Raw genomic sequence first — 16,604 nt, 5'->3', positions numbered from 1 at the left:
GAAATAATAGTAGAAATAAAATAATAAATCACGCTGTGACGATCCCACCTGATGACGGAGACTTGTGTTGCCTCCGAAACGTCGTGATTTATTATTTTAGTTGTATTATTATTTCTATTATTTTTATTATTTATTTTTACCTACGTGACTTTACCGAAAAAACCTAAGAGTATGAAGCTCTTTTTCACAGATGTGGTTCTGCTTTGCTGATGTTCACCATTGAGTGCTTTATTTAAAAAATATAATTCGCTTTTCCCCAGTTTCATCCCGATTGTGCTATTGGTGTCATGGCACAAGACGAAGTATATCCATTCTGGACTCTCACAGAGCAGTGCAACCTTCCTGCCTGAGTCAGACCGATATTTTAAATTCACAGAGCTGCAATTTAGTCGATTTTGGTGCGAATACAAATTTAACGCGATGCGGTTATTTTTTCCATCAGTCATTTTGGCGACCGGGTTGAGATGACCGACGTGCCACACCTGAGAGTACGAATTAATCACGGGGCGCCTGGAACCCGGATTCGAACCCAGGTTCTCAGTGGTGCCAGCTAACAGCATCTGACCTCTGAGTCATTCAGCCACCTTCCTTATCCTAAAATGCGTTTTATAGTTACATTTTCTCACCCCCACCGCCCCCCGCCAGCCCCCGTTTCAGAAACAGTACAAAATGTGACGGACATGGATAAATGATTGTTTACGTCGACGTTTATATCGTTGTGAAATAAAGTAAACAAAAATAACAGTTTGTTTTCCCAACTTGATAAACTCATTTCATGGTGGGTTTTTTTTGTTGTAAAGCACTCAACAACATCCGTTATATATATAATATTTCACAGACAGGCAACAGATATGCGCATCGGCCGGTACAGCATCCTCTTCATCAATGTTATCCAGCAGTATATATTTTTTTTTTAAAGCAGGCAAACTGTCGACCCGATTCAACTTCTCGTTGTCTCATCAGTAAGGTATGACCGGTGAATTTAACTGTCATGTAATGAGAACGTCTGCATATTTTTTGGGATTATATAAATTTTACTTCAAATACATCTTTACGATAAGCCGGGGAGTGGCAGGATAGTAGCTTGAACGCTGTGTCCAGGTTGGCATTCATAGCACAATGTGCGAGTTTGATCCTCAGCTACGGCCAACAGTGGTCAATGCTATCTGAACTGATTTTGGGCCCCCCATTCAACCAATCTGTACTGACTGGCGTGGTGAAGTACGGTCAAATAACCCCCAAGATCAACAGATATAACCTCCCCCCACCATGACCCGCACCTCCGAACAGCACGGTTGGCTACGTACGGTGCGAAAGAAGTGCAATATCAATTTAACACGTAGGCTTTCACGACCAATATTATCCATAAGAGTTTTTTTGGGTCAGTTAGCGTAAATATAAATGTGTGGTTAAACCCGCCACCACCCGACACAGCCAATTACCAAGGTTTGTCACGTTAACAAAACATTCCACTATGAGACCTCCTTTACCAGTGGGCAAAATATAGTAATCGGTTTTTACCCTTTCAACTGGTACAAAAACTGACACCTTCATGCCAATTCGTTATGAGTACAGCACACCGGTGTGTTGGAGAGTAAGTCCACAACATTTACAATTCGAATAGCACGTTTCGCCAGTAATTACAACTAGCATCATCAGGCGACAGCATCAAATTTGTGGAAAAATCTTGCTGTTTCGGTCTGAAATACGGAGCAAAGTTATGTACATACGGCATGGACGGGTCTTCATCTAGCAACAGATTGGTAAAGGGTTATAAATTACATGTATACATTTTTAAATTGTTACTTTGGGATAATGCAGTGAATTAAGGCGGAACCAGACAATATGAACGTAAATATAAACGAGAGAGTACCAACGAGAGAAAAAGGATTTGATTCTTGAAATTAAGACAACTGGAATTGCGGGGAGGAGGGGGGGGTTGACTCGTTCGATTCCAATCAAGACGGTATAATCATCACCAGCATCATCATTACAAGCAGGACGATCGTCATCACTGACAGCAGCAGTATCATGATGCATTCTGAAAGTACATCCAGGCAAACAGGAAATTCAGTACCCATAATTAATTTCCATGGCAATGTGGTAATAAATTAACAAGCAAAAAAGGCCCAATGGTTGATAAAAAATAATAATAAAAATAAGTTGCAAGACAGTAGACATAAAAAAGTATATAATAGCCCACAACTAAATATTAGTTTTAGATAAACTAGCACTGCCCATGCATTTGGGCATGGTGGAGAGTGGGTGGGATCGGGAGGCTTGACGACAGCATGACGCAAGTGCTGGAATGCAGGTGACGCCATAACACAGGTGTGCGTTGTGCCGTCATCACCGTGCACTTGGCTGCCCGCACGCATGCCAGCCAGTCAAACTTTTTTTTATAACATAGTATAAAAACGTTTGCGAATGTGCTATCGGGGGCCATGTCACGACCACGAAAGAATCCATTCGGGTCTCGTGCAGAGCACTGGAACTCTCCCAGAGATCCCTTCAAGTGACTTCTGTTCCACACACAGCAGAGGGCAGCACTTTCCCACCCAACCCTGTCACTTGAAAAGAAATGTTCATCGCACAATGCTCGGGAATTCTGCCAAATTAAGCGCAAAACTAAATTCAATGTGACAGATTTATTCGCGCAGTCATTGGTAACTGGGTTGAGATCATCAACTGGCTACACTTGAGAAACCCGGCTGAGTCAAAGGCGGCTGAAACCCGCATTGGAACCCAGGATTCCCAGCGGCTCCGGCTCAGCGCTCTACTCCTGAGCCACTCCGGCCACTCCACAAGACATCACGACGCAAGCGACGTTCGCGATCCGTTATCGAGAATTACCCGGCGTCTCTAATAGCGTGGCAGTGAAAGCACGGAGTGCAACAAAACCAAACTTCTACCACTACCTGCACGGCGTGGCGAGGCACTCATCCAGCAGTGGATTAACGAAGGGGCTGTACATGTACACGATAAGGCAATGCACATCACAGTGAGACAACAGTGAAATGTAAACAGAAGAATAAGATTCTGATTTAAAGCTTTCGTGACTGCAGGGATTCATATTCTTGGTTCTTTCGGTAAAGTCACGTAGAAGGGAAATAATAAAATAATATAAATATAAGACGATAAAAAATTCTCACGACGTTTCGACTGCAACACAAGCAATCATCATCAGGTGTGAAATCCACAGCAAGATTTTTTTAAATAATTATTTTTAATTATTTTAAATTTTCTTGCTGTGGATTTCACACCTGATGATGATTGCCTGTGTTGCAGTCGAAACGTCGTGATAATTTTTATTGTTTTATATTTATATTATTTTATTATTTCCCTTCTACGTGACTTTACCGAAAGAACCAAGAATAAGAAGAATAAGATTTCCATGGTGCTGGCTGATGGTCTTTTAACACGACCATTCTAAGTCGTCTGAGCAACCCAGCCACTGAAGGCTTTTCCCCAAATATTGTTTGGCCTAATTGCCCAATTGTATGAAAGTTGTGCCATGTGCTATGCCAAATGAAGAAGACATTCCCTTATGAAATGCTCACAGCAAGCAGTGCACCGTCCTGTGTCTAGAAACAGGCCCTGAAGATGGTGTCATAGGACTACTTTCACTTCAATTCACTACAAACCAGGTCTCTTTATCCTGATTTAGGGAACACCGATCATATGCTTTGTAGAACGTTCATTCAATATATATGTAAAAACCTGAAAACGTTCTTGGTGCTGTAGGTTTAGTTGAATTAAGGGAAAAGTTATTGCGAATAAGCTTTTTGTTGTGCAGTTGCTGGTCACCAGGCCAAGAAGATCAATGTATGATACTAAAGGAAAGCGTTTCACGTTAAAACACTTCGGATTTACCATTTCTCAGCTTTTCAATGAAAACTTTGGATCGACAAGGATGATCATTTAGACTTGGTTATCGACTCGTGCGCCTCCGACCTTACAACACCAGGCGCCACCATTCCCCCCCCCCCCCCACCGAGGAAAACAGTCGAAGCGACATTGACATAATTGACGATGTTAACTCCCTTTTTCAGTGTAGCACGTAGGCTTTCGCGACCAATATTATTCATAACAAAGGTTTTTGGGTTAGATCACGTAAGTATAAATGTGTCGTATCCCTCCACCACCCGACACAGCCGATTAGTAAGGGATTTGTCACGTAGACACACGCCAATTAGTTTACTACTTCAGCCCAACGGTGTGGAGTTACTCTCGAGTACTCAAATTGTAAATGTTGTGGATTTACTCTCAAACACACACGGTGAGCTAAAGTAGTAACTGATTGGCGTTTGTTTACGTGACAAATCCCTTACTAATTGGCTGTGTCGGGTGGTGGAGGCTTACGTAACATTCCCTTTACAGATTAATCTGAAACTCGTCTCGACAATTCTTGTACCTAGGTGCGATTTTTTTTTCTTAGGATGATGCCAAAATCGGGAGACGCATCCCTTGGACACTCTCTCTAGAGCCCGATTTGATCATAGTTGGGGCGGCTGAAACCTGGATTCAAACCCAAAGACATTGGCGTTTTCAGCTCAAGTCTCTCCGACACGGCTATTATGAACCCCCACTCCCTGAGCGGCCACCCCGGCCACATCATATCACACCTCACCTCTCACCACGATTAACGCAAAACCTCTCGAAGCCGGACTCATTTTTGGGGAGAACCTTTCCAGTTACGGCGGACGCTCGAGACACACTGACAAAAATGTGAACTAAACCACATCATTGTCAACGCAAAAATTACATTTACACGTGTAATTTACACCTGACGCATTTAATTAAAAATTAACCAAAGATTTACAATATCATATTTACATTTTTTTCTCATAACAGTTCTCTATCCGAGTCGCTTACCATCGGCACGTAGCAAAGAGAGAAAGCTGAAGCTCACTGGATGTGGAAGTATGAAGAGATTTTGTGACAGGCTTGAAAAATTTATTCAATTATTTTTTGTTACTTTTTAAGAGCGAGAGAGTGCATACCAGACCACGTGGCATCCAAGGGCGTGGGCTCAACGAATGCCAATCTACAGATAAGTTTAATCGCTTTAGAATTACCCGTACGCTATTGCACGTCAATTGCATTTCTTGCAGTGGTGGGGGGGGAAGCGTGTTACATTTCCCAACGCTGATAAGCGCATTTGAGAATTCCTACACATGATTGGCACTGAGCTTTAGGACGCGGTAAGCTGACGGACGTGGATTGACTGCAGAACAATTTGTCATAATTAGCGTACGGACTAATTAGCGTGCAAAGTGATCCAGTCGGATATTTTAGCTTTCATCATCATCAGCCATGAACAATCAACTGCTGGATGAAAACCTCCACAAGAACACTGCCACCTCTCATGGTCGTGCGATGTAATCATTCGCCGAGCACCTGCGCACCAACTGACTTCATCGCTGCCTATCCTGGTGGACGCCCCATTCTGACAACATTCCATTTTTTGGTTTACTAATTTATTTTCGGGTATACCTTTCCAGCATACCGCCACATTCCGGCTGACTCGGGCCTGGCTTTGAGAGGTTTTTTTTTTTTTTTGCCGCCGAAGCATTACTCCCGCGATTACCATCACCGGACGAGACTCCTCGCGATCACTCTGAGTCGACCTGGAGCGAGGTGTCGCTGCACGGCTCCCCGCTGAGGCTCGGCTCCTCGCTGAGCGGGTCCTCGCTGCTCAGGAAGTCGCACTCCTCCTCCTCCTCGTCCTCCTCGGTCGCCGTCGCCACTCGCCGATTGCCGTTCTCGTCGGCCCTGCGCCAACCCGCGGGGCCACCATCGTCACCGTCCGGGAGCCACTCGGGCCAGTAGCGCTTGCGCATGCGGTGGCAGAACGCCACAAGGCTCGGCAGTTCCTCTGCAACGGAGACGCAAAGAGTGAACGGCGCAGGAAAGTAACGATGGATGTACGTTAAAAAATAAACTAAATAGATTTCTGTTTTCCATAATAGAGATTTTTGTCTTCTTGGTTCTTTCGGTAAAGTCACGTAGAAGGGAAATAATAAAATAATAAAAATATAACATAATAAAATATAATTCTCACGACGTTTCGGCCACAACACAAGCAGCCGTCCTCACCTGATTATTTAATTGTTATTTTTTTCTATCTACGTCACTTTACCGAAAGAACCATAGAATTGTATTTTATTATGTTGTATTTTTATTATTTTATTATTTCCCTTCTACGTGACTTTACCGAAAGAACCAAGAAGATGAATCCCTGCAGTCACGAAAGCTTTAAATAGAGGTTTTTGTGTTAGATCGCGTGAATATAAATGTGTTGTTAACCCCGCCACCACCCGACACAGCCAATGTTTGTCACGTTAACAATACATGCCAATTCGTTACTAGTTCAGCACACCGCTGTGTTGGAGAGTAAACCCACAACATTAACAATTCGAGTACGACGTTTCGCCAGTAATTACAACCAGCCTCATCAGGCGACAGCCATCATTGAAGAGAAATCCTCCGGTTTCAGACTTAAATAGAGGTAAATGTGATGTTTTTATATTACAAGGTAAGGCCCACTCAGCTGTATATCTCTTTTTCAGAAGCGACCTGAAATGTATTGCAGACATCTACTCTAAACACGTTTCTAAATGCGGAGGGAAAAACCGGAGGTTCCGGAGAAAAATCCACGCGACCACAGGGAGAACATGCAAACTCCAAATATACAGGCGTCAGGGTTGGGATCAAGCCCTCAATCTCCTGTATACCAGGCGAGGGAGATAACATCTCGCCACGCAGCGCCCGTGTGTGTATGTACGTTGAACTTCTTTCGCATCGTACGTAGCCAAGCGTGCTAATGGGAGGTGCAGGGAAAGGACAAGAAAACGAACAGAAAAAGCAATTCCAAAGATAGCTCCAGTGGCTTCCTAATATCCGAAAGAAGAGCGTTCCAGACAGCCGCAGAAGCACGCTACTTATCACCAGTGTTTTCTTTTTTGCAAGGTGGTTATAATCCAAGCGTGAGAGTTGAAGACGCCCGCGCGGTAAGTAGTGCGCGATGATAGTTTGAGACGAAAAATTCTCAACGGAGCAGCCCAACCTGCAGAATCACGCTTGGGATTTTTAATTGATTCGTTGATTCAAATTGACCTCTTACGTACCACAGGGATCCAAGGACTGACCCCTGCGGTACGCCAACTAGGCACAAACGTCCACATATAAACAAATAAGTCGCATGCAACCGAGTTGCGCAACTGATCGCTCAGGTGTGGACCCGGGGTTTACACTATACCACATATTGTCGCATCGCCATGGACACCCTTGCATACAAGATGTTCCATCTCTAGGGATTTTCCGGGCATTACAAAAAATAAAAAATGCAGGCATATCGCGCGGCAGCATTACTCACCGGTGAGCAGCTGGTGCGGTCGCGAGCCAGGCAACAGCCACAGCGCGATGGAGAGGTGAGCGAAGACGCAGGCATCCGTAGCGCCAGGTCGGTCACCCAGCATGTAGCGCTTCGTTCCTGGGAACGTACAACAGCAGCAGCCGCCATTCGCCACTAAGTGGCGGTGACGTCACCACAGTGCTCCTGCTAGGTTGGATGCACTGAGGCCACGTGAAGTGTCAAAGGTTTCTAGATTTGAAGCTTTCGTGACTGCAAGGATTCATACTCTTAGTTCTTTCGGTAAAGTCACGTAGGTAAAAAATGAAATTAAAATTAATACAAATAAAACAATAGGTCAAAGGTTTGCTGGCAGGCCATGGGACAGAGCCAGAATGTACACACGTCACGGGAACATACGAAGACAAAGATCCCCGTATAGTCTTCAAAGACTGTTGGGGCAAGTGCTGTTAGCAAACACCTATGAAGGCCGGGAACGGCACACGAAGGGGTAGATGGCCAACACCACGCCCGGCCGCCTTTGTCTCCCGAGTGGTGATGTTTACACACCGCACCAGGTACTTATTTAAGGCTGAGTCGATGGGAACACACACATCCACACACATGCACAAAGACAAAGGTCACAAATATAGTCTTAAAGAAGCTGTTTGGGTGGGCAGGTGGGGTGAGCACCAGTGCTGAAGTATATAAAGCAAGCAAGATACTAATTTAAGGCTGAGTTGGCCTTGGGGAGGCCAAGTCAACTTCTGATATTTGATGTTGGCCATGGCTGGGAATCAAATTCAGATCACGGGTTCACCGCGCAGTAAGATAAATACTACGCCACCACTCCCCAGACAATGTGGAATAATCCTTGGCAAAAACCTTTCCCGGCCAGCGGGCTGAGGAAGGAAATGCGCGAGTAGATTTTATAATTTAGTACGGTCACCATTTTTTATAAAGGGGGACCACCAAGGCATCCTTCCTAACGTGTAGAACCTGTCCAGTGGTTCGAGCAGTTATAATAATTTCATGTTAGGCAGTGTGCGCACAAACTCCCTCAGCAATTCACATGGGAGATCATCCCTGCCCAGTGCTTTAGCAGGTGTCAGGTTCTTCACACCTGCTCAGCACACATACCCACACAGCCACACACACACACATGCTGTTAATGAGCACCTATGAAGGCCGGCACGGCACACGAGGGGGTGAGTAACCAGCACCACGCCCGGCCGCCTTTGTCTCTCCAGTGGCAATTGTGCTGATATTTACACACCGCGCTAAGTACTCATTTGAGGCTGAGTCGACCTAGGGGAGGCCCAGGACCGGTTCAAATGATCGTCACTTGTGTTGGCCGTGAGCGGCAATCGAACTCGGGTCACCGGGTTTGTAGTGCAGTTGCGTCACCGCTCCCCACTAGACACGCACAATAGTTCAATGTTAACGTGCCATTTAATTGAGGCACTACGTGTTATCTTGGTGTGGTCTGGGACAGTTTTGTTGTTATTTTTGCAACCTTGCCCAATCTTGATAAATCGGACGTATTACCTACTATAATCACCCAGAAGTGTCTGTCTGTCCCGCGCGTGACGTCACACCACATGAGGCCCACCCCCCCCTCATTAATATTCATGAGTCGGTGGATTTTTACACTACCGCAGGGAAGGTAATGCCGAATTAAATAATTTATAATGCAGTCGCTTCAAATATGACGTTTCTTTACAGAAAGTGACGGTAAAAAAATCAATCTACGCAGCACAGTGCTACATCCGTACGTGACGTCACTGCAAGAGCCCCCCCCCCCCTTCATTAATATTCTTGCCCGCGTGGAAATTTACACTAACGCACATTAGCGGGTGACGTCACTCCACATGGGGCAACCCCCCCCCCCCCCCTCATTAATAATCATGAGCGGAACAATTTTACTATTGAATATTTCAGATTTACTGCAATAGACACCTGTCCTTGGACGGGCAAGAAAGCTAGTATAATACATGTTTGTATTATTATTGCTTCATATTTAGTGACTTGCTTACGGTTTTCTTTAATTTGCACTCCTGTCGTGTTTTTGTATCGTTTGCTGTTGTAACTTGCTGACCCCGTGCCCATAATGGACATCTGCGAGAAAAAAAAGCTTCATAGCTCATCGGATTCCTCCCGCAGCCTAAATAAAGATCCCCGACTCCGACACGCAACACTCACGCATCCGGCGTCTCACCCAGGATGTTGGCGACGGCGCGGATATCGCTCTCGATGGCGCGATGCGCCTCCTGCGGGCGCGCGGCCCACGCCAGCCCGTGCGCCGCCAGCTCACGCCGCAGCTCGGCGCACACGAGGCCGCAGCGCAGGCGCGCGTGCAGGCGCGGGAAGGGCCCCGTCACGCGCACCAGGCGGCGCATCGTCTCCTCGCACTCCAGCCACTGCACGCTGCACAGCGCCCTGCGAGCACGGAGACAAGACGGACACCGCTCCCTCCACCCCACCGTGTAGCCTACCGCATGGACCCGCTGCTGCGGCAAATGCTGTTAGCGAGCACCCACAAAGGCCGGCAGGGCGCACGAGAAGGTGTGGTGCGATCGGCACCGCGCCTGTCCGCCTTTGGCTCCCCTTTCTTGATATTTACACAGAGTCTGTACGTAAGTACACGGGTCTGTATGTAAGGTCAGTGAATGCGACGAGAGTAGATGCACAAACTCTGAGCAGCGGACCCCATGGAATTTATTGGACTTGGCGAAACACAAAATGACCCTCTTGCGCTACCAGTATGTGTGGTCCTCCAGCATCTTGATGACGGCGCGCGCCACCCCGCACTGGTGAGCGCTGGCGGGCAGAACTGCCGAGTCACCGCTGAGCGACTCCATGAAGTCTCGGACGGCCTCGATGCCCTGCACGGCTTGCGTCTTCCCGTGTCTGCACGGGACCTCCAGCCATGGTGAGACAGCGTGCGGGGGCAGCCACGCGTCACTGCACACCTAGGGGACGCGCGCGCAACCGCCCCCGCACGGACGCACGGACAGACAGACGGGCGGGCAGATGGACAAATGGGTATGTGGATAGATACACAGAGACATCGATAGGCACGTGGGGACATGGATGGATGCATGGGATGGAAGGACAAATACATGGACAGATGAACACGTATACACGGGGGAGAACGGACACACAAATGGACAGATGGACACGTGGGTGGACCGACATGATTGGAGAGACAGATGGATGGACTGATGGACACGGGGAATCAACACAGACACAAAAAAGGACACAGACGGTCACATTCATGGACAGAAATACACAGCAACATTGTCAGACCCACAGAGAGACACACAAACACATGCCAGTTTAAGCAGAGGGAAACTTTCAACGTTTTTGGGGCTTAAAAGGAATTTAAGTTCCAATGACGGGCCAAACACATCGCCATACATCGCACGAGAACTCACGCACAATTACGTAGGCAAGGGCAGAGAATCTTCATCACACCGCAGTAACACAAACATTCACGTAAAAATCAAAACTTCAATAAAAAAAATGCAAAAATAGCATAATTCTCAAACGTAGTAATCACGATGATGTAAATAATAGAAAAAATATAATAACCTGCACAATCGTGGCATCTTGCATGCAGCCATATGCGCCGAAACATCTACACACACCAATAACAAGAAACGAATCAAAGGAGCACAAATTATGATACAATTTAATATGCACTTAACAATACATCGATTCATTATAACAGATTACGCTCGTGATAGAAGCATCGAATCATACATGTAGAAACAAGTAAGTTACAATTCATTCAAATTACATGCTAATTACATGCTAATGCTACTTTTGGCGAAAAAAAAACTAACGGGACGGGCAACACAAATGAGGCCGTGCAGATGAGAGACAAAACAAGCGAGACAAAAAGAGCACGCTAAGCACCGTGCAAACAAGACAAGCAGCGCAAACAGGCCAGGCAGTACAAACAAGACGGCATACACGAGACACACAACACAAATGAGCCAACAACAAAAAAACAAGTGATTCCAGAATACAAATCTGACTCCTACCCTCGTGATTCGATGGGTGAATTGTCACACGTGCCAACCAACGGTTTAGTGGCATCGCGTATTTGGAAAGGACATCTGTGGTGGAAGGAATTAAATCGCCCCCCCACCACCTCTCACCACCTCAGCCTGTCCAATTCCCCAATCTCTTCATAGCCTGTCACCTAGGCCTCCTCCGGCCTATTGGGTCCCGATTCAGTTGCATGGCCTGCACACAGAAGCTGCGGCTCGATATGTTGGTGCCTGGGGCAATGTGCCACCGCTCCTGCTGTTGTGGTGCTGAAACCGTCTATGAGAAACCTTATCCACTGGCCGCCACCGCTTGCCTCGTTTCAAACTATTCGGTCGCGCGTTCGGAACGGGGTCCACCTCGGCCGAGGGTGCGCTGCGGGGGCCGACTCAGCTACCACCGCCTCTGTACTAGACATCTGTGATATCAGACATCTGTGTAAAAGAGCTTTACAGCTCATCGGATTCTTCCAGTGCAAATTAATATTCTGATACGGCACCGGCCTGCACACTCAACAGCCACGCCAATGTGCCACAATGCGGCACAGCGCCCGAACGAAGGGTCCGAGTTGGGACGCGCGAAACGTGGTCTCGCCTTGTAGGGCAGCCGTGCCATTCGCAGATGCGTCTCGGCGGTGAGGCACGCGGGGTAGAGACTGGGGGCGCCGCCCTTGGGCCGAGCGTGCTGGTGCAGGATCACGACATCCCCGCTCGCATCGTCAGCCACGGTGCACCTGGTAACCAACACGCGCACACACAGCACATCCACAGCCATCTCACAGTCACAGTTTGCCTTCATGTTTAAAACAACTGTTGCTGGTGTGTATATAATTTTTTCTCATTGTATACAATTTAATATTTTTATGTTAATGAGTAGTTTATGAGGAGCCAGTTGAGGTGGTCCGGGTACCTGGTAAGGAAGCCCCCCAATAGACACCCCCTGGAACTCTACCGGGCACGTCCCACTGGGCAAAGACCCCAGGACAAGCTGGTGGGACTATGTCGCTCAACTGGCCTGGAAACGCCTGGGAATTCCCCAGGAAGAGCTAGAGTCTGTCGCCAGGGAAAGGGAGGTCTAGACCGCCCTACTCAACTTGCTGCTGCCGCGACCCTCACCAGGACAAGCGGACTGAGAAACGGATGAACAAATGTTTACGAGTGTTCACGTGATGATGGCGCTTTGAGTGGTATATTTGTGCTGGAAAGGCGCCACACATGTAAGCAGAAATAAATTGACTTGACTTGCTCGTGATAGCGATGATGGTATGTATGTTGAACTTCATTCGCACCTTACGTAGCCAACCATACTAATCGGAGCGCTATGGATAAGCTACGTCCTGGGCGTAAAATGGTAAAATTTCAGGCCTGTAATGCCTTGCTCTTTCCACTGCTGGCGGAAGGGCCTCCATTACGAAGAAGCCCGAGGCAGTCCCTCCAGAGGATACTTTGGCCTCCTATTCCACCCCATCACACGTGACCTTGCTGATCGACTCTGGTAAACCCATTTATACCGCTGGGTGCACAGAGGCGGCGGGGAAGGGTGGATTGAAAAAAACTGCACCATCGTTGCAACTGCCAAGCGGGGAGATGTAATCGAAACAGAAACCTATGGATTGAAAGTCCACTGTGTTGACCCTTTGTACGTATGTTGCACTTCTTTCGCACCGTACGCAGCGGGGGAAGGACTCTTTCCACCACAATAGTAGGATAACAGATTCAAATTTCAACAGACCAAAATAATACTTCACCTGGTAGATATGATCACCTCGCGGATGATGAACGCCGCCGTGGCAAGCAGCGCCCCGCCCGCTACCCACAGTGCTTTGCGGCACCAGCTCACGTCTCCTGTGCAAGCTGGGGGGCTGCCCCCAATGTCTCCGCCGCCACCGCCTGCCAGCAGCGACAGGAACCCGGCCTGGGTGGCAGGGCACCCCGTTCCGCCAATTCCACCACCGCTGCCTCCTCCACCGCCACCGCCGCCGCCGACTCCACCGCACCCGCCGCTCTCCGCCAGACAGACCCCACCAATCTTCTCGCCGGCCAACAGCGAGAGGAAGCAGGGCTGCAGTGGCGGTACCTGCCAGGAGCTCCATCCCCATTCGTACGTCAGCCAAGCCCGTTGCCAGGCGCCGCCCACAGGCCACGGCGAGCACTGATTGGTCCACATCATTGCGAGCCGCTCCTCCACCTGTAAAAAGGGGGGGGGGGGGGGAGTCCAAGGTGTCAAGTTTTGCTGGAGATTCATGATATTTCCCCACGCTGGTCAGTGCGTGTTTAATGAGGGCCGCCTCAGATATCGATTGCCAATGACTGTTAGCCGTGGCAGAGAATCTAACTCTAAGTCACTGGGTGAACTGTGCTTCTTAATAATTATCAGCCATTGGCAATTTACTGCTGGATGGTGGTCCTCCCATAGCCGTTGTTACCTCTCACGGTCCTGCAGTGTAGACATCCGTATAGTTCCTGCACGAGAGATGATTTCACCACCCCATTTCTTCAGTGGATGCCTAACTACCATTCTATTATTATCCTCAACCATCGGCAATGCCCTACCCAAGCCCACTTATTTTTATTAACAGCGTGTATTATGAATTTAAACTACATGTTCTCTAAGCCACGTGTTCCAATATCTTTCAATGCACAGCCATGACAAGCATTCATCTCTCTCGATGCCGTTGATGCAATGTTTTATTTTTGTTGCTCTTTTTTAATGTATGAATGACGGCGTTAATGAACCACGAGTCATATCAAGTATCACACGCTGATTTGACAACACGTTCATCTATCAACAAACTTGGACGTTACTCTTCACGATCAAGTTAATTTCTCCAAATTTGCTCTGCTATCGTATGCCTTTCTAAATATATAATTTTATTGCAGATCGCCTTCAATAGCCTTCACAAGCAGTATGAAGTTGTCAATTGCTGATGCTCTCCAGTGGGTGTCACATTTACTCGGTGACCTAGGGCAAGAGGACCACAATGTACTTGTTCGGGAAATGTTGATGGCTTTTGCATGATGCCAATGATGCATAAATCCATAAGCATAATGCCAAACAAAGGCCAAGAAAATAATGCTGATGTATCCATTATACAGGTTTTCTGCTAATATAAATGCAAAATAAATCACGACGTTTCGGGCGCAACACAAGCGTCCGTCATCAGGTAGGAAAACGTGGCCTACTGCTGATGCAGACTGTTTTAAAGTCTGCATCAGCAGCAGGCCATAATTTCCCACCTGATGATGGGCGCTTGTCTTGCGCCCGAAACGTCGTGATTTATTTAATTTTATACCTACGTGACTTTACCGAAAGAACCAAAGAGTATGGATTCCTGCGGTCACGAAAGCTTCAAATCAAGATTAATATGTGTCGTTAAACCCACTGCCACCCGACACAGCCAATAAGTAAGGTTTTTTCATGTAAACAGAACATGCCAATTCGTTACTAGTATAGCACACCGGTGTGTTGGAGATTAAATCCACAAAATTTGCATATCTATATTTACGCGATCTAATCCAAGAAATCTGTATTATAGATAATATTGGTCGCGAAAGCCTACGTGTTAAAATTGTGTTGTAGGGAAGGAAGTTCCAAGTATCACACTGGAAGAAATAAAAGCTGCCCTCTACACACGATGAAGTCAGGGGGACAATCCTGCACCAGATGAGATGTGGTGACTGTTGACATCACCAATTGTAGCAGCATCAGCATCCTGGCACGTGTTTACGAAGCGTTTCTGCCTAAATTAAATGCGCCAGCTCACGGAATGCAACCATGGAAGAATTCGAACCCCAGGCACCACCACCCACCCTCTCGGCTTCACGTCTCTGACCTCTGAGCCAACCCAATTCTATGCAGATCTCTGTAGTGACGTCAACATTTCTGATACCGAGGAGGAAGTCCCACACTGGAAGAAATAAACGCTGCCCCCTTCACACAATGAAGTCAGGGGGGCCACTCCTGCACCACATGGGATGTGGTGACTGTTGACATCACCAATTGTAGCAGCATCAGCATCCTGGCACGTGTTTACGAAGCGTTTCCGCCTAAATTAAATGCGCCAGCTCACGGATTTCAACCATGGAATTGGAACCCCAGGCACCACCACCACCAACCACCCTCTCGGCTTCACGTCTCTGAAACCCTCTCGAGCCAAATCCGCGCGTTGTGCGAAAACTCTCACGTTCGTGCGATTGCGCCGGGGATTTTCGTCCTCGCTGGGAGAGGCAGAAAAAAGAATCGAGGACTGCGGATGTCCCCTGAAACCGACCGATGGAAATTGCACGTTCATGCGGCGAGGCCGAGTACGGGCCTCTGCCGCACATTCGTATCGCAGCTGACGTAATAAACGCACGGATGCATTAGCAGGCAATGTCGTGGTCCCACAGAGGTACCGCGTTTAATATTAAACATGCCGTTATAGTGCAATACACGTATCGTTTATATGTATCTTATATACGTGTATTAGAACGTACGTGCAGATTTCGTGTACGGGTACAGAATCGCCCTTTAAATCGCGCGCGGGTCACGTTGCAACAAAATGCTTCACGTTAATTATGACGACAAAAATAAAACATTCTTACCGTTTGGGGCGCCTTCAATTATTAAGCTTTTATTTTAAAGCATCCTTAAGCGAGTCCCATCGCCAGCACGATGGCTCATTCAATGGACGCGGCTCGTGAATGTGAGCTGAAGGTTGTGTATTATTTAGAATCGAATGTTGTTGTTTTTTGCCATTACAACCGGGACAATGTCCAGGCCCCGACTGTGTTTATCGTGCGGTGGGTGGGGGGGGTTAAGGAGGAGGGGGGAGGGGTGGGGGTGGTGGGGGGAGGGGTGATGGGGGGGTGATGGGGGGGTGGGGGGAGGGGTGGTGGGGGGGCAATGCGGGCCAGGAGGAACGAATCTGCAGGGGCCGGGAGCGCGCGCCGAGTTTCCCTTCAGGTGGAAGAGGGTGGGGAGAGGTGGGAGAGGGTGGGGGGGGGAGAGGGTGGGGAGAGGGTGGGGGGGAGAGGTGGGAGAGAGGGTGGGAGAGAGGGTGGGGGAGAGAGGGTGGGAGAGGGTGGGGGAGAGAGGGTGGGAGAGGGTGGGGGGGGAGAGGGTGGGGGGAAAGGGGGGAAGAGGGTGGGGGTTTGGGGGGAGAGGGTGGGGGGGAGAGGGGTGAAAAGAGGGTGGGGGTTGGGGGAGAGGGTGG

At 48.0% G+C, this 16,604-nt stretch overlaps 1 protein-coding gene across 1 annotated transcript; it reads right to left on the bottom strand.

Moving 5' to 3' along the window:
• Positions 1-3,254: 3,254 nt before the first annotated feature.
• On the bottom strand, positions 3,255-16,185 carry FAXC (failed axon connections homolog, metaxin like GST domain containing). The gene is made up of 8 exons (XM_078607033.1): positions 15,994-16,185; positions 13,158-13,597; positions 11,956-12,143; positions 10,949-11,058; positions 10,115-10,326; positions 9,573-9,793; positions 7,379-7,495; positions 3,255-5,878 (listed from the first exon to the last, which is right to left on the bottom strand). Exons 2-8 carry the CDS (start codon positions 13,577-13,579, stop codon positions 5,616-5,618), a joined length of 1,533 nt encoding a protein of 510 aa, XP_078463159.1. The 5' UTR covers positions 13,580-13,597; positions 15,994-16,185; the 3' UTR covers positions 3,255-5,615.
• Positions 16,186-16,604: the final 419 nt, after the last annotated feature.

The sequence above is a fragment of the Lampetra planeri genome, chromosome 27 (genome assembly GCF_965212315.1).
Source record: "Lampetra planeri chromosome 27, kcLamPlan1.2.h2, whole genome shotgun sequence".
In the NCBI taxonomy this organism is placed as follows: domain Eukaryota; kingdom Metazoa; phylum Chordata; class Hyperoartia; order Petromyzontiformes; family Petromyzontidae; genus Lampetra; species Lampetra planeri.
The sequence above is the reverse complement of the archived record's forward strand: the minus strand, read 5'-3'. Positions and strand labels throughout refer to the sequence as shown.

Excerpts from the sequence above, each read along its gene's own strand:
- FAXC (XM_078607033.1), bottom strand. The coding sequence starts at position 13,579 with ATGATGTGGACCAATCAGTGCTCGCCGTGGCCTGTGGGCGGCGCCTGG. Across the intron at positions 10,327-10,948 it reads AAGATGCCACGATTGTGCAG|GTGTGCAGTGACGCGTGGCT; the intron begins GTTATTATATTT and ends CGCGTCCCCTAG. Across the intron at positions 5,879-7,378 it reads ACCGCACCAGCTGCTCACCG|AGGAACTGCCGAGCCTTGTG; the intron begins GTGAGTAATGCT and ends TCTCCGTTGCAG.